Source organism: Diplotaxodon limnothrissa, linkage group LG2 (genome assembly GCF_057381915.1).
Source record: "Diplotaxodon limnothrissa isolate DT_005_m linkage group LG2, D_limnothrissa_male_GT1.1, whole genome shotgun sequence".
Classification (NCBI taxonomy): Eukaryota; Metazoa; Chordata; class Actinopteri; order Cichliformes; family Cichlidae; genus Diplotaxodon; species Diplotaxodon limnothrissa.
Genome location: NC_140597.1, coordinates 28,294,962 through 28,314,028, shown reverse-complemented (window position 1 = coordinate 28,314,028; position 19,067 = coordinate 28,294,962). Strand labels below are relative to the sequence as shown.

Here is a 19,067-nt window from a genome sequence, read left to right as displayed (position 1 = left end):
AACCTTCACTCAACAACTGAGACATGCCATCATTAATGGAAATACAGGTAATCTACAACAATATGGAAACCACTGGTTACACTCGGGAACTGGAAGACCAGATTGAACTTCGCCTAAAAACATCTCAAAGAAAAGAAACCCTTGGACAGATGTGAAGCCAAGGTGAACTTATATCAGAATGATGGGAAGAGAAAAAGTATGGAGGAGAGAAAAAGCTCATTAGCTGAAGCATACCACATCATCTGTCAAGCATGGTGGAGGTATTGTTATGGTATAGGTGTGTATTTCAATAAAGGAGTGAAAACCTTTATAACCATTAAAATAAATCCTTATTTTTAATACTACATTAGTTTGTCCAGTTCATGAGCCTCTGAAAATGGGCGACTCTGTATAAAAATGCCACTAATTTTAAAGCTATTCCTAGAAAACGTTTTGTTAAAGCCCTTAAATAAAAGCTAAAACTCTGCACCTCTATCACATCTTGATTGTTTGATTTAAATTCCACTGCGCTGGCGTACAAAACTACAAAAATCATGTCTTTGTCCTACAAAAATATGAGCCTAACTGCATTCAATATGTTCAACGTTTATGCAGCAACAGCAGAAACTTTCCAGCTGGCCAGGAGCCACGAGCTCAAAAAAGTTTGAGAACTACCGACATGAGGCAATCTGTGGCAATAAATAATAGAAACTCCTTCCACCTGCTGATTATAAATGATTACCACATTACACATGTTCGCATGTCGAGATTATTTTCTGATCCTGGAGAAAACATAAGCTTGTTATGTCGGGATGACAAAATAATTACCCAGCAATCACGAGCAAATCAACTCTAAAAATAGCTGCACTTATTGCCTCCAGGCCTCCCACAGAGGCACGCTGTCATTTTTAATAAATATTGGAGTTTCTAACTTATTTGCTCACATATCCTCTAATGGGCAAAGACGAAGGTTCCATCCTGTTGTGTTAGGAGGAGGATGCAGGGAACAAATGAATAACTCTTGCTGGTAAGCCTTGCCTTGCTCTGAGCTATTGCCTGTGAATCATCGTCATCATCGTGAGATAAAAAGAAACATCTTTTCATCTGCTTTTTAGTCTCTTCATTACGCCTGCTCGAGTAACACTCCTCTCAAATCCCCCCAAAAGGCCGGATCATATAATTATTTGTTTTCACGTAGATTGTATCTTCACATTTCTACACTCTGTAATTCCTGCAGAGGATAATGCGCCATGGCCAAAATGTCCTAATTGCAAATAATGCAGCACAGTCATCGTCATTTAATATCAATTATACTGAGGTCTTATCTCAATTACTTGGGCTCCCCTTGTAGCGAATAATGCTTTTTCTTTGTAGGTTTTGTTTGAAATGATGCATGATTAGGTTGGTTTACACAGAGAATCAGCATCTACTGTAAATGATCTATTAAACAGCTCCTTTGGTATTCCTCCAAATAACTGTTTTGCATCGCTTGTAACCAAATCAGCAGGTGGTCTCTTATTCCCCCTCAAACCACAGCCCGTTCTACGCTTTGGGAGTGACAACATGTTGCAAACCACCGATGAGATTTTAAACCAGGCTATGGTGTGATGTGAATTTGTGGAAATAGCAGGCAAGAAAAATCTTCAGGTCATGGTTTAACATTGATCATCATGACTTCAGCCTTTAGGGTCAAGTAACCAACATCCTGAACTTTGGACACAGAAGCAATAAAGGGACCAGAGAATCGATGTGATGTCATCGCAGTTTTTCCCCAGAGAGCTGCCCAGTGGGGGGTGGGGGGGGGGGGAAAGATGTCATCTGACCCCTGGTGAAAAGGAAGTGTCACTCTCTGATGACGAGGTCATGCAGCATCATTGCTGGGTTGACGCGGGTGACTAACACACACCTTCACGTGCATGATCCTAGTTCCATATTATTTATTTGCTAATGATGCTTGACCAGCTGCCCCATACTTGATCTCACTGCTGGCTCTTATAAATGCCAATAAGAAATATGACTGCAAGAAATCAGGTTACATCGTGATGCTGCCTTTTAATGCAAAATAAAAATAATGGTAGAAAGTTAAACACAGAATGCACAGTCTGCCCTGTGTTAAAAGGAACTCAGTACATTGCAATATCAATAGCGGAAGCCCCAGTCATTTGGAATGCAATTAAAAACTCAATTTTCAAGGCGCTTTGGTGAGGGTGATAAATGGGCCAGTAATCCCTTAATTGTTCTCTCACAGAATCACAGGGGTGATAGATGTTTCAATAGAGGAGTACAACTTAAAGTAAATAACACGAGTTTGTTGATGGCTGTCTGATATTGGATTATCCCCAAGTTGTCAAAGAAAGCCGAATATGTATTTTGCATGTTTATATTTTCAGGTGAGGTCAATAGAAACACTGCAGTATGCATGTTTTTTGCTTTCTTTTAGACTTGTTTTTTAGACGTTTTCAGGACCACGGACAGTTCTGTTGGCTCTGCGTACCCAGGGCGCTCTGGGTGTCCTACAAGTATTTATCACACGTAGCCTTCAAAGTGTTGTTTTCTCGACAGTGGATCGATACAGTGATAGCGGAATTTCTTGCACACAAACTTTTTAGATATGCCACAAACGTGGAAACAGAAAAAACCCGCCGGTTGAATCATATGGTGCAAATCCAGCGTCTTCATCGAGCCTTGAAATGCAGCAACTACCACAGCTGGAAGCGGCCGGGCTGTACGGAATCATCGGCCACCTGAGATTGCAGTGTTTTTCTTTTTATTATTATTTTATTTTTTCTCCTTTAATTGATTCATCCCACAGCAGGCTAATATCGCAAGTGCTGCTCTTATAACTTGTCGTCGCTTGCGGGCTGAGGTTTTTTTTTTTTTTAAATTTAACATCAGATCAAGTTTGACCAACATTGGCGGATCCAATCGGAGTCCAGATCAGCTCCTTCTTTCCCCCACCACCCCCACCCCTCCTCCCTCTCTCCCTCTCTATCCTTCTTGCTCACTCGGTTCCCCCTCTCTTTCTTTAGTTGCAAAAAAATGCTCTGCAGCTGGGCAGCACCTCAATGAATGAATTGGTGCACTGTGAGCGACCATCATCTATCCGCTGGATTTTCTTTTGCGCCCGGCTTTCAATCCAGAACATATGAATTTTCTTAGGCAGAGCCTTTTAAGGAGTTGAACAGACAGGTCGGAGAAAATGGCACAGCGCGTGGTTTTCTTTCTACTGTGGCTCTTTGACCGCTCATTCGCTGGATTTCCCAATCAGATAAATATCGGTAAGTGTTTTGTTGTTACACGGCTGCAGATTTGTGATTTTTGTTTTTAACGGACATTTGAACTGCAAGATTGCGTTTTAAAGAGGATACGGCGCGCGGAGCTCTGCGCAATGATAAGAGACCAACTTGATTTCTCATATGTTGCAGGCTGAAATCCACTGAATTTTAAAAAAAAATACATTAAAGCCACCACTGACTGTGTCACTGTCATCTTTAGGGTTTTTATTAAACATAAGATATACGTGACACTGGAGGTTCATCTGCGTTGTCCGAAGAGTTACAGAGAAGCGCGCGGGTTAAAAAAAATAAACATAAAAATTCGTATTCTTTTAAATAACAGCTGCGTGTTTTAAATCACTACACGGAGTTCTCCCTCACTCCTTAAAATGCCGGTCAGAGCTGGCGGTCGTGTGTGAGCGCTTTGTCTGATCTCGGGTTTTCATCTCTTCCAGGGGGACTGTTCATGCGTTCCACGGTGCAGGAGCACAGCGCGTTCAGGTTCGCTGTCCAACTCTACAACACCAACCAGAACACCACGGAAAAGCCTTTCCACCTCATCTACAATGTCGACAACCTCGAGTCGTCCAACAGCTTCTCGGTCACCCATGCCTGTAAGTCTGCTTTTTTTCTTTTTCTTTTTTTAATGTGTTTCTGTGCTCGAAAAGTGACCGCGATTATTCACGAGCTTATAGATGTTACAGCATCTGCAGGAGGAAACAAGACAAGTTCTTCTCACTTCACTGTGATTCTTAAAGTCACAGCGGGGAATAAAATTAGGACGTTTTCTCGCACAAATCTTTGTTCTAATAAAATCATGTTTTTTTCTTTCAATATATCCTGAATTTTCTAGAAATTTCTCCAACATTTAAATGTCTTTCACATTTTTAACGACATCGGCTACAGTTAGGGAGCACGCAGTGTTAGTACATTTATGGCACTCCTGCATGAGTTATACGTGAGCTGGTATGAATCCCACATTGTAAAAGAAGTTCCCTTGGCAACATGCAGTAAACATGCTGCCAGTTGCACAAACCAGGGGCTCAGCCCTGGAGGAGTTCACATCTGTAGTCCAATTTCATGGAGTTTATAGATTTTCAGCGTCTTTGTTATAGCAAGTAGTGTGAATGCCTTTAATTTCATCACACAAATGATGTTTTGTCTTATTATTTGGTTATCAGACTTCTCTTGTGCAACTGGTGTAACTTTGCTTAGTTGCTGATGTAGTAAATAACCTGTTTTTGTAATCCTTTTAGCTGCAGTTTCTTGAAATAAGCAGAAACACAGATTCAACACGAACAAAACTGGAAGAAACAGGCTCCGGAGAGCCATTTTGTTATGTCATTTCAGAGGAGGAGTTCAGTTTAGGCTGAATGGCTGACTTTGTGGGCACGCAGCTCTGTCTGGATGGTGAGGTTGTGTCCCTGTAACCCCTCTGTGGCACGCTCATAACGGCCCCTCTGACTCTCCCTGTGCCAGAGCGCCTCCGCCTGCTCCGTCCTCTGACTCCCCCCTGTGTTACAGTGCATCTCCCCCAGCATTGCAGAGTCAGCTCATTAGCACTCAGCCCTCATAGCACCTCACCGTGCTGTCATTGGGTGAAAGGGGGAAAAAATCCATAGCTCCCCAACCAACGCCAGCAAATGAGTTGGGCTCAGACCTGCAGAGGAGGTGGGTCTGAGCAGTGAGGGAGATGAAGCAGAGCATCCTATCACAGGCAGCAGAGCTGCAAGTGCCTTAACAAAGGCATCCATAAGAAACAATAAGCAAATGAGAGTGAATAAATAATAGATAGTGCCATGCAATTTCACGCGTGTTGAAGAGGAAGGGAAGCATAGGAGAGGAAGGCTTGATATCAGAATCTAATTAAATTTGGGGGCAGACAGAGTTTTAGCAAAAGGAAGGGGATCCTGTGGGAGACGTGACCCCATTTCCTGCTGCCGTGTCTCTGCGTCTCCATCAAGAGCACTGTCTCAACCCTGCCTTAAACTTCAGATGAGAAAACTCTAAACCTTTCATGATGCAAACAAAAAGATGGGCAATCATCAATGTCACAGTGTGGTGCTTTAAAATGCATGTTTGATAACTCGTTCTCTGGCAGAGTGCTTACCTGCTACATCATATTAAAAAAAAAAAGTTGCGTGCTTAACACACAAAAAGTCTTCTTAATTGCAAAATCAATGCACGATCTGATGCCTTTGTCGAGCGAGTGCCCTGAGTCTCTTGTCAAGCTGAGCTCGCAAACCGCAGACAGCTCATGCTGAGCTCACAACAGTCCACAAGCACCTCCGATTGTCTCTACCGATGTACTGAACAAAGTAGAGATGACGGTTATTAAATATCACTTATCTGCTGACTTCTAGGCCTAAGAGATTTTGCCTCTAGTGATTGTGGAGCTCTTGTGCTCTGGGTTTTACTTTTGTCAGCACTGCTGTTTGTTCTGCAAGCTGTCACAATTATTTAGTGGACATTCAGATTCTCCTTTGTCATCAATAGCCCCATGTGAATGACTCAGACCTTTGTCAGCAGCAGCACACATCTACTCTATGAACAGACGCGGTTTTACAAAAGTAGGGTTCAGGGAGTGTTTTGAAACAAGCTCCAGTGCTTTGATTAAGATGAGATCTGGCTTCTTTTTGTTTTTCTCTGCAGTTTCACATTTGATATTGCTTTAGTGAGCGTTCCCTCTTTGGTCTGGGACAGCCAGTGCCAAAGCTCTCCACTCTGACTCATCATAAAGATCACGCCCCCTCATTTGCTGCGCATCCTTTAACACATAATGCAATACTGGGAGAGCAACTAGAAGGCGTGCACAAATTCAAATTAAACTTCAGTTTAGCTGCTGAGCCTTTCAGAAACCAGGCACAGAAATCCAAGAAAGCCTGCTCTTGTTTCGGAACCATTTCTTTCAAGCTGGTTTGAAGCTGTTAGCATGTGCTGTTAATTGAATTAGTGGCCATCAGAAAAGAAAAGAAAAAAACAATGCGTGGCTTCAATAATCCTCGAGGCTTTGCTTTGTACTTCAGCGACTCGGTGTGTGCTTTCGTGGCAAGACTGTTGTTGCTTTGAAGTGACATCAGAAATTGCGAAATGTGTAATTACCAGTGGAGGGATCCATAATAGCCATGGAAGCTAGGAGTCAGGAATACCCACAAAGAAGGCAGGAGTAGTTCAAAGCAAAGGGTACCAGTTTGAAGAAAGCACAGCAGACAGCATTAATGCTCCTGATGGTCACGGCTAGCCAACTTAATGGCACCACTATCCTTTTCTCTGCTGTTTACCCTTCTTCTTCTTCCTTTACCTGAGGCGGAGGGGGGAAAAACATCAAGCCCTCTCTGCCTCTCCTTGCCACGCTACTTATTAGATTACTCGCCTTGATTCCTGTTAAAGGCAAATTTTGCACTGGTTGGCTTTTGAATCTCATCTCGCTATTCCTCATTCCTCATTCTGTCATTAAGCTAATGGTGTGTGTCCCCTCTGCCAGCCTTTTTTTACATGGTCCTACCCTTCTTTTATTGAATCCTGCAGCTCCTTAAACCTTGTAGCAGATGCTTTTCTGACGCCACCGTTCACCCACCTTCTCCCGCCATTGTCAGCCACAGATAAAACCGTTTCACTCCGAGAGTGTGGAAAAGAACACTGGTAAAACTGGACATTTTGACTGCATTTGTCTTTTTTTCTAGTTACAAGAATAGGAAGAAGGACAAGAGAGTACCTGCAAGGTGCACAGTGTCACTGTAAAGAGAAAGAAGGCGAGAGGAAAGGGATAGTTTGAGATTTCAGGAAAAGCACGTTTGCTATAAATATCTAACAAATATCTTCAACACAGCTCTGCATGTTGCACATTGTGTATGTGTTGCACTCTGACTTGGTGTTAGATTGGATGTAATGCAAGACGATCTCTGGCGATCGTACGTGGGAATACTGTAAGCATCGGAACGTGCGAGAAGCCTATTAAGGCACATTTAATTTAATGGCCGCGAGGAAAAACTCCAGCAGATGCTTGTATTTACACCGAGGTGGGAATGTCAGCATCACTGATGAGCACCATCATGAGTACTCCAGAAAGCAATGCCTAATATTTGTCTAGACACTTCATTCGAAAAATCATCTTTACTAACCTTTACCTTTAACCTTTACATCTGCACATGTTGCTGAGAAACACCAACGGTCTCTTTACACCAGCGGCCTGCTCTGTGACCGAGCACATGTGACAAATGACATATGTTGCGGAGCACACACTGAAAGAGCCCTTACTAAATATTTTCATATACTTTAGCTTTTGGGGGTTTGTTGTGGAGGTGGTGTTGGTGGTGTGAATGGACGGTAAACAAAGCGACAGGGAGACATGTTTTTTTGCAGTGCTTGGTCTGAGAGAGACAGGGTATGGCCGAGAGAAGCTCCTCAGGTGATTGTAGAGGTGCCACGGTTCTTGTTCTCGCAGGCTGTAACTCAGTTTGAAAGGTGTGACGAGGGAAACATGGCAGCTGAAAGAGGGAGAGGGAAGCTGAGGGGGGGAGGAGGGATAGAGACAAAAGACTGCAGTGAGAAAAAGCAAGAGGAAAAAAGAATATAAGTAAGGATGTTTTTTAAGGTTGCTAAGTGTGTTTGTGTGTGTGTGAGTGTATAACCAAGGCAGAGAGAGGGAGAGCTCTTTAGGCTATGGAGGGGGGAGGTTGTACCAGGACATGCCATCATAGTCCAGCTGTGTTGAAAGCACAGATGGGGGTTTGTTTGTGGATGTACGAGCCATGTGCTCATACATGTTTGTGTATGCATGTATGTAGAGACGTGCAAACACCCTTAAACACTACAAGTCTGGTCTGGACCTTAATATTTGTTTCTGGGTAAATTTTAGTGTTTTGTGCCGAATGCCTCTTGACACACTTCATCATTCATCAAAAATAAAGGTCAGGGTCAAAATATGGTGGGCTTGCTCCATGATTTTGGTGCAAAAGAAGAGAATTTGAGAAAAGACATAGTTTTATTATATATGCAGACTACGACGTTTTGCAAAAATAAAAATAATCCCCCAAATTTAGCTAAAACATGTATTTCATAAGCACAGTGGCTGTGCAAAATCCTCTGAGGCTAACATAAGCCACGCTACAGTGATGTGAATTTGAGGCCAGCAGGCCGGGGCTGTCTCAGAGGCCTGTTTGGATGGCTTGATATGGGCCTAAGTCAAATGAGTGCTACAGAAATGGCCACGGATGAGGTTACATGCTTGGAGAGCTGCAAAGCCTCTGGGAGGGGAGCAGGATGTCAGCAGAAGAGGGTGACTGACAGCCCTGTTTTCAAATAACACACTTAAAATGTAAATTTAAACAAACAAAAAAAAAACCTGAGTTTAAAGATAGATGACAAGTTATCGAGTTAGGGATGCTCTGATCCGATAGTTATGTCAGCTATTTGTGTGAGACTGACTCAAACAACTGGACAACTGGAACATTGATGGCTGCAGTGTTCAGTTCAGTTCTGTGCTGCATCTTGAGTCAGCAGTGCACTGGGGCACTCGCATAATTTAGCTACGAGCTCGTGATCTCGTTTCGATTGTGAACAGGGGTCAAGTGAGTGGATGAAAACAGAAAAACACCACTCATATCGCCATTAACATAACAAGCTCTCGTCAACTCGATTAGCAAAATACATTCGGTAACTAAGATGAAGTGATAGAGAAACCTGAAATTTGTTGTCTTGATGCCACTTTGAATCCCATATGGGGCTTAAATTATTTACCAATCCTGCGCTCCTTTATTGAAGATGATATCAACACTGCCCTCTGATGAACAAGAGGAGCTGGCTGACCAATCCTTGTTGATGGCGACTGTGTCCAATTAGGTCACAATTTGTAACATTTTTTAATGTGTTATTATCATTATTGTCTTTTAAGAGCTACTTTGGAATCATAAGTAATTGTTAACACAAGTGCTACAGAAATAACTGCTAGTTTAGCAGCACACTGCATCTCATGCTTAATGTTACTGCTGATACAATTCTAATGAGTTATCCTGAATTTCTTGCCGTTTTCTTGAAATACTCCTGGCATGATTTCAGCCACTGCTACTGTTTGCCACAGTCATATGAGGCTTCCTGGTAAAGCCAACACAAAAAAAAGAGCTGGAAAAATTCCAAAGGCCAAATCTCCAAAGGGAACATTATTTTGACCTAATTTGCTGGTCATTAGATGCCCTTCGCTGTATTTTATTAAGTCGGGCGCATAGCTGAAACAGTAATGAGATTCAAAATACAAAAACACAGAACACACTCCAAGGCAGTTTCAACACAATGAATTTTTAATCAGAATTTCAAAAGATCTTCTTAAACCCAACCTGAGGAGAAGTGCTGCTGTCGGGGTGTTATTTGTCTTGGAATCAATGTAGCTGGCAGATGTTGTTTGTTAAAACAACAGATTTCCTCCCTTGCCACCGCGGTGGCTTCAAATCTCCATTTATCTTTCACAAACGCCGGGCATTTGGCCACTTTCAGCAGCTGTGAAGTACGAAAACTATAAGTCAGTGTAAGGAAAGAGTTTTTTGATTTTTGAAATCAGCATATCCTATGATTGCATCAAACATTTGTGTTGCTGCTTTTAAAGATTTCTCCAGCTTCTGACAGTCATCAGTCTTTATGGGGTTTTTTTTTTTCAAAGTACTCAGACCATCTGGCGAGTGTTGGTGTCTTTGAATTGTCTATTGATTTCCTTTATGTATCTGCTCAGTTTTCTTGGGCAAATATCATAAATTGTAAGTGATAAGGGGGAAATGGTTATAGATGAAATGTCATGGCACACTGAAGATATCATTGTCAGCAGATGGCATTTGCTAAGATAGCCAAACAGAATGATTAGAATTTCCATTGTTTTAATGTGATAACTGATGCTTTTATATTGTGAGTGAGTCAGTGATTGTGGGCTTTGAAAAAACCAGCAAGACAGGCCCATCTCTGCTTCACACATCAGTTCACCACAACTCAAATAATGGTGTAGTTTCTGAACTATAAGTCGACAACGACAGGCCAAGTCTGCGTTCCTTTATTGAAGATGATATCAACGCTGCCCTCTGATGAACAAGAGGAGCTGGCTGACCACATAAAAGACGGCAATAAACACTGCAGGAACCACACAGGAGGAGACACGCAAAATCTTAGTGGTCCATTAAACAAATTCGCTGCTGTGAAGGAAACACTGTTCCCGACGAGGAATGGCGTCTAAATGCTGTGCATTTTAAGTCAAAACCAACAGGGAGAAAGCTACAGTTTTTTTGTTGTTGCTGTTGTTTTTTCTCTTTCTTTTCTTTTTTTTTCTTTTTTTTTTACAAACGGCTTATATCAGGTGCATCGGGGATGTGTGTGCCAGCAGTCTAGCTCCGTGTGACGGCTGTTTTCCATTTTGTTAGCTCAGTGAGCAAAACTTCTCGAGGAGAGTGGGCAATGTTGTTTGTGGCAGAGATTATATTTCATTTCAAAATGTCATTTACCTGCATGGAGCAGATGTGAAAAGCCAAGGGAGGAGTAGATTAAAGAAAAGAAAAGGAGGCGCATTTTCAAACCTTGTCACTTGTAAAGATCTGTAACACTGTAGTCAGCATTTTTCTTTTTTTTGAAACTTTTATTCTCCCTCTCTGTCTTTCTCATTTCTATCTCCATGTCTTAATATATATTTAATCTCTTCCACAAAGCCCATTACAGTTATGTTCTTGCAGCTATTGCAGTCACACTCAGCTAACTATTGGCTATTCACTAGACTCCCTGACAATACCCGTAATCACTGGATCAGTAATCCCCCTGCTTGAGCTGGAATAGCACATCCGCATCGTGCTTCATTGGAAGTTTCTGCATTGGTTTGGCTTCACCGAGTCTTAAGGGAAAGAAAGAGAACTCTCTGGTCTTCTTCAGAAGGAGCTGCGGACTGCATTGTCCTAACCAAGGTCAGACAGCGTTTGACTAAAATGCTTTTATGATCTTTCAAGAACCTCAAGAACCTCGTTCATTGACACCGTTGGTGCTGTCTAAACATACCAAAACACTTGGTTTAAACCATCAGCTTGTTTTGACGTTCCTCTGCATGTGTGTTGCACTCAGTTTTATTTGTGTATGTGTGTGCTAAAGACAATCTAAAATGAGGAGGACGTCACTGTTGTGTTGAATTCAAAACACCAACAGGGAGTGTCACGATGTACTCTCCCAATGAGTAAATATTGGATCACAGTGCGATGGGGCTTCCAGCTCTCCGTCTGCCGACTGAGCAGATTGATCCGCACGTTTCTGGCCTGTTTCAAAAGAGGCAGTCGCTAGCAGAGCCCTGCCAAAGCGGCATGTCTGTGCAGAAACAAGGGCTCCATCATAACTGATTGCTTGTGACAGTTCACAGTCGCTGGGCCACTGAAGCATCATAACCTTGTGAAACTAGTGGATGAGCACTCATACATGCTGAAGGAGAGGAGGAGGAGAAGGAAATAAAATTATTAGCATATTCCTTGCAGTGGTAGAAAAAAGAGAAAAAAATGCGAGTAACACTCACTGTGCCGTGAATGTGGTTAATATTAAACACATCTTACACAGTCAACGACATAATGCAGACCAACACCTTTGCAGATTTACAGCCAATTACGGCAACAGTTGCAGAACAAAACCCCTAGCAGTGTCAGAGAGAGAGTGGGGGGGGTCAGCTGGTGTGATGGAAGTGCTAATGACAATCAAACAAGAAGATCTTCTGGCAGGAGATGAGGAGCAAAATCTGCATGGCTGTGATCGCTTTAGTTGGATCGAATGCTGCCACCATTACAAAAAAAGCACCGATTTATTTCAGAGTGTTTAAATCTACACAAGCGCTGTGAGGAGAAGAATGAATAACAAAACAAGCGTGGGTACGATTCTTTGAATCTGTCCTGGGTAACTATAAAGCAGAGATTGGTGCTGATGAAGGTGGCTGTCCATCATTTTCTCCATCTTGTGTTGGGAAAACGCGCATCAGGCAAAAATGTTTAAAAGCAGCACGGCGGTGTGGTTGTGCTTTACATATTTCCTACTGGTATTCTCCCATCCTTAGAGCTCACTATACCCATGAGTGAGAATTAAGTGAACATGATGTGCTCTTTCAACCATGACCCTCTCTTTCTCTCTCCAACAGTTAATTCGGAGAGTGCTGTTGTGTGGCTCTTGCCATTTCACACATGGATACATAAAACCTGTGGGCGGTAGCTCCCAGGCCGCTGTCCATGTTAGTGTGTCCATGCATAACTGTGCTGTGAAATATTGAAGTGTTCTATCATTCTACCATCAACTATTCGGTAGCCGTCAGTGCCATTCCTTAATTGTTATTTTTCAACCCCACCCCCTCCCTCCATAAAAAAAAAATCCTGGTTGTGTGGCTTTATGTGGCGCAGTGTGGCCTGCAGATCAGGGAAGCAAACTTCATCTGGACCCATGACAGAGCTAATCCATCGCAGCTGCAGAATGAAAAGGCCGTTTGGAGTGAATCTATTCCAGAGGCCTGAATGGAAAGCTTCTCACAGAAGCCGGTGCCCTTTGCAGCCCTGACAGTGTTAGAATGTGATGGAAAAAGGACATGAACGAGTTCAGTGGATTAGCCATGTTTGTGAAAGAAGGGAACAGTGGACGAGAGAGGCACAGTAGATGGAAAGATGAAGTGACCAGCAACGGTGTTAGCGCACGCTGGGTTGTGCACATGCAAGTGGTGTGAACTGGATTCTCAATCGCTGACACAGAAGCTCCCACTTGTACGCTGAAGTTGAGTGTTTGGAATATGCTGTCAGCTGATATGTGAGATTTTATACATCTCTGCGGATGAGCCGCACCCGCTTTCTAGCAGAACTGCGATGGCGGCGATTTGAGGAGGAGCCAAAAGTAGGACTTTTGAAATTAACTTTGTGTAAAGGAATGTACAATATGTTTAAAGGGTGGATGCCGAATAGCACCTTTCTATTTCTGCTGGAAATGGAGAGTAAGACTGAATAACATGTATTTCTCCAGTGTGTCAAGGGCGCGCATTTCTCATCAGGCTCGCTTTATGTGCCTTTGCTTTCTTCTCAGGACTTTGTTCATTCTATTTTCCTTCTGCCCATTGTAGTGCTGCTAGTGCTGCTACTGTACATGCACCATCACTAAGCTGTAAGGGGATAGACTTTGGGTCTTTTATGCGTAAAGAAGCTTAAGTTTGGAAATTGCTCTCATGTGGCCAAAGTTTGTGAAAAGTCAGTGAACATTTCACTCCCAATTTCTGCGGTTTGTCTCTGAGTAAAGCTTTTTAGCCCTAGGACACCATGTAAGTGAATGAAATATTTAGGATTAATGAAGCCTCTTGTTGCACGAGGGGTTAACCAAATCCTGCAATGGGGACTCAAATTCTGAATTTAATAAAATGTTATTGTGAAATTTAGGTCAGAAAATTGTGGTATCAATCATTGTGTATTTAAAAGAATGATAAAGAGTTTTTAGTTGTAGTTTCAAGCCACCTGTGACATTAGCTATACCTAGAATAATTTTGTGAATGCTGATATCTTGGAGCTCAGCCGCATTGCTAAAAGTTGGTCCACTGGGCCAGTCAGTCAAGTGCCAACAAAACTGAGAGAAAGCAGAAATGAGCAACATGCAAAAACAGCTATCAAGGCTGTCCTTTGTTTGCAAAGCTGCTATTGCAAAAAAGTAAATGGGTTCTCAGCATCTCAGTAAAAAGGTGCAACCAGCTTTTTGGAGGTATGACCGAAAAGTGATCTGAGAAAAAAGCCTGACTTGAATTTGACTTGTATCCCTTCAAGGTAATCTCCTCAGGCAGCACTGCAGCGCTTTCAGCATTCCTGCTAGTTTCACACTGTCCTCTGATTATCTTTCTTGAACTGCTTCCATTTGATTTCATGATGGAATCCAAACATGCATTGAGAGCAAGCGTCATTTCTGCTTCAAACTGACCCAAACTTAATGCTGAGGAACATCACTGTTAGGCCGAGTTAGAGCTTTAGGTCTGACGCACAGTGTTGTTTGGCACTGCAGGTTTTTCCTTTTTTTAAAATCTATGCAGGGAGTTCATTCACCAGCTTCAGACTGTTCATTCGGAGTATTACTGAACCATCCTAAGATCTCCGTGTGAGTAAAAGCCAGCACAAGCTGTGGCTCGTGGCATCCTGAGCGCTCTCACAGCAGATGGTTTATTGGTCCACCGGTTTGAGCACCGAAACAATAAAACCTTTATGCAGGCACGTGTTTATAATTGCGTTGCATCACAACACCATCGATCGACTGCTGTAGTTTTATCTTGCTTGATATATGATTTCAACCACTTAACTGCACAAGATCTGATTTGTTATGCTATTTGTTTCATGAAGCCTCAGATCTTGTCATTGGGTGACATGTCTGGACAGCTAGAAAGAAGAAATTCTCACTTTGTGGTATTTTCAATTAAATACAGGGTTTAGGTGATTAGCAAACCACTGGATGTTTTTATATTTACCATTTCTGCAACATCCCTCTATTATTATAATAATTATTATAATTTTATTAACAAATAAGCTATTGATATTGACATATCCAGGACATGGACAAGATACATATAAGAACAACACAAACTGGAAAACAATCTACTATCCACCATGTTCCAACAATCATTGGAATAAGGGGATAGTAGAGATATAAGAAGACGTGTAGTGTGTATAATGTGGAAAGAACTGCTGTATAACTATATTCAGCCAGTGATCAAATAAAAGAAGGGACAAAATAAGCTAATAGTAACAGTAATAACAACAGTCTTTTTACATTCTTGCTTGATATACGATTTCAAATGCTCGGCTGCTCGAGGCTGCGTTTGTTGTAATATTTGTTTTAATGATGTCCCAGATGTTTTCACTGGGTGACAGGCATGGACACCTGTTGTCATCCAATTTGAGAAGAACTCAAAATAACTAATTTGTGGTATTTTCAGTTAAATATAAGATTTAAGAGATTAGCAAACCATTGAGTGTTTATTTATTTTCTGGAAGTTGGCCTGTTTGCGGGGTTTGTACACAGCCCTATATAAGCCTTATCCATTTATCTATGTCTCAAAAAATATAGCGGATAGTATTTTGCTTTCTCCAGTCTCTTAGTCTCATAAAATGAATCTATTACAGAGTGTCTTTGTCGGGATAAAAAGAGATATTTTAATACCTGTGGCTTATTATGACTTGATTACATTGTAGCATGGCGACTATATCAGGCAATATATCAGACTGCTATTAAGTCTTTTAATTGGTATGTGTGCCCAGCACATCCAGACAATGACGAGTCCACTGAGAATAAAAAATAGGTCTTTTCATCAAATGAGAAAAGAGAATCTTCTTGCCCGCTATACGAAGTGGATCTCAAGTGAAGCCACTTACCAAAAATCTTTATTTGTATTTGTGGGGAAATTGGTTTTTAGAAAAGTGTGCATGCCGAGGCCCCAGAATATAAGGGGATTACAACTTATTCCCTTACATAGCTCTCCGTTTTCCATTTCAGCCTCTCCCCTACTTCCCCCTAGCTTTATCATTCAGGGACGGAGCACCATCTCAGGAAGGGCACTAATAAGATGAAAAGTGGTGTTGGACTCTACATACTTAACTATGCCGGCACCAAGGCTGAAAAGGAGAGGGAAGTCTTTAAGTGATGCCTTCAAGGTTAAACAACTGGTCCCATCTCCTGTCCTCATTGACTTATTCTATTATTCTTCACTGAAAGACAAAAGGCTCGGGGAGAATGGGCTCAGAGAGGTGCTGTTTTAAAATTGTCTGTACTCTGTAATCAAGCTTCACAATGGAAATCCTTCATGGCTCGACTTGGATTGTTCCGCCGTCATAGGATATGGATTGCAATATGAAATTTGATTAGTGTCACCAGGGGCAAAGGCTTAGTTTACATGCACGGTAAGCAGACCTCGTGAGATTGGCAGATAGTCATCCCGTCTCAGTTTCCCTAGGCAGCACACTCTTGGCTTTGCAGGTGCATATAACTCTGACTGTACACGAAAAACAGGCATCCGAAATCCCCCTAAAGGATGGAAACAACCAGTCAGAAACATTAAAATCAGACGGTGTTCACTCTAACAGCAGCATGAGACTTTCAAGACTTCTTGCTGTTCAGTCTTGCAGATGAGGAAAAGAGAAAATGACAAACACACACTGGTTTGTGAGGCACAGACGGAACTGGGGTATACGTGAGGTCAGAGGGGGGAAAGGGAGCATTTTGACACTGATGGAAAACTATGTGTGCCTGCCAGATATCCACGAAGTTTACTCTTATTTTTCTTTTGTTTTTTTAACAATCCATCCAAATGATAGCAGGAACAGGAGAGGTTTGCGGCTGCCAGGTATTTTTCCCGCTGTGGTGAATAGAATTCAAAACAAGTCAGTTGGGTGCAGCACTCTATACCTGAAATATCACCACAAATCTTTACTCAGGCAAGCCCAGCTCTCCTGTAGTCAAGTCGAATAATTTAGAGGCATCTTCTTATCCCATTCCTTTAATCTCTTTGATGGAGCTAAGAGGTTTTTTCTTATGTCTTCTTTTCTTAAAGGCAGTCCTTAGGTGAGCTGTTTCCTGCAATTCAGCAGAGCCAATCTGCCCATTTTATCAGAGACTGCTCTCCCACAAAGAATGACCCTATAGGTCGATTGTGTGAGAAGCTTATTACAACCAGTAGTGTCAAAATTAAGCAAATTCTAGCAGCCGCTAGTCTGGAGATATACATTTTCCAGCATGTTTACTGTTGTGGACGGGTTTATTTCACCGTGTAGCTACTTAAGTTTCTAAAAGGGTCCCACATGTAAATCAAACCCCAGCGTTCTTGTTGAAAGTCAAGTGCTGGCACACCTTTGGCGGCTCTCCATCCCTGTAGTGCAGTCCACACCAGTCTTCTTCTACGATCATCCACCATTCTCTTCCTCCATATTCATTTGCGAGGAAGGGCATGCTTTAGTCCCGCAGTGCTGATTGGGAGGATTAGTGATATGTGAGGGACTTTGTCACCAGCTTTCTGGGAAATCCAATTACAGAATATCATAAGCCTTACATGTTTCACACTTGGCTGAATCCTCCTTAAAAATGCACACCGGCAGCCTCAAAAGGGTCAGCATTTAGCAGCTGTCCTCGCTCTGTACAGCGGTGACATCCTTCTGAAGGTGAAAGGAACGATCATCTTTGAAAGGATAAGACAAGTCCTGTAGCACTCCTCTTGCCTCTGCATTGCAGCAAATGGTAGACTACACAAGCCTGAGAGAGAGGGGATTGTTATTTGTTCAATGTAATGGGCCAGTATCTCAGAGCATGGCTGTCAAGGTGAAGCGAGGGCCAAGGGTTTAGTTCTGTTATCTGCTTCCACAGATAGTCCTTAATTGCATGTGTCAAGGAAATGACATGCAGTGGACAGGGCCAGGCAAAGTGAGATTTCTGCATGTATCGCTTGAGTGCTATCAAACTGATTTTCCCAGAGATGCTCGGCAACTTGTCCAATCGTCCAGCTCCGCCACTACAATGTTATCTGAACTTTAGAAATGTCCAGCGCATTAAACATAAGAACAGCACTCTCGTGCAACCTCCTGCTCCCATACTCTGCATCACAATGAGCAGATGGCATCGCCACAATAATAAAGACATCACCGCATGCGCAGGCCAGGTCCTCTGTGTACGCAGTGTATGTCTGTTTGACCCGCACGGTGCTTCTCAGCCCAGTGTGTTGTTCTGTGTTCAAAGAAAAGCATGATGGTAGGACCAGAAAATATCTGTCAGAAGGAGATGGAGTTGAGAGTCATTGAGTCCCTTGAGGTTTGTTCACCGGCCATGCTCACAAGTACAGGACTATATCACCAAGATGGCAGGTGGAGAGGAGAGGGAGCTGATGGGTGAAAGGCTGCAGAGAAAAACGAGGAAATATAGCAATAGTTAATGAACCTTAGCGATGCTACGTGCGTGGACTCCGGATTTAACCTGAGTGACTCCGGTCCCCTGGTCAGTTTCACAGCTCACTGTTTCATTCTGAGTCGCAGCAGTTGAAGCTTTAATGTGTCAGGCGTTATTAACGAAGGCACAAAGGCTTCGGATGCAGACCATAAACGGGACCTGAGCTCGACTTAGAAATGACGTTGGCTCAGTTCTTTTTAAAACATTATTTGACAGGGAGAAAACCCGATACCTGCTTTATCTGTGCCCAAATGATAAGCACCACTTTGAGTAAATAAGAATTAATCATTCATATTTTAAATGTATGAGTGATTTTTTTTTTTAGCATGGTTGTTGCAGTAACACCATATTAACATAATCTGTTTCATATAGTTGTCACAGAGTCCTATTTTTTAATATTAGTACTAGTACATTATTATTTTTTAGTATTAGTTTTCCTATTTAAAAATGCTTGAAATCAAAGCCATCACTTTCGTATTTAACTACTTTTATTTAATTAGATAAATTAGCCAATATTTGAAACAGTCATGTAAATGAACTGAGATACATTTCCTGATATTTTAATCCTGTGTCTGAGATAACAACACCGAACAGCTGGCTGTGTCTTGTTCGGACCTACTGTTTTTTAGGTCAGATATCATCCTTCTGTGAGAACGCTGTAATACAATACAAACGTTCTTTGCTAAGAAGTTGCACAACCAAGATTGCAGGCAGCCAGTCAGACATCACTTTGATAGATATAAATGCTTATTTGAACATTAAGGTTACTGGACAGTTGCCTTTTTGTGTGTGGCTGTTATTAAGGTGTCATACAAATAGGAAATCCACAGGGTTTTTACAGTTTGCAGTGGTGTACACTTTATAGATACAATAAAACGCACACAG

The 19,067-nt window shown here is 42.1% G+C and overlaps 1 protein-coding gene across 2 annotated transcripts in view; it reads left to right on the top strand.

The window, feature by feature from the left end:
* Nucleotides 1-3,178: 3,178 nt before the first annotated feature.
* LOC146638596 (glutamate receptor 3-like) overlaps nt 3,179-19,067 on the top strand; it is a 104,286-nt gene continuing 88,397 nt past the window's right edge. For both annotated transcript variants that reach the window (XM_085361847.1, XM_085361845.1), the window contains exons 1-2: nt 3,179-3,257; nt 3,710-3,868. In XM_085361847.1, coding sequence (XP_085217973.1) covers nt 3,179-3,257; nt 3,710-3,868 — 238 coding nt within the window. The remainder of the gene's footprint in view (nt 3,258-3,709; nt 3,869-19,067) is intronic.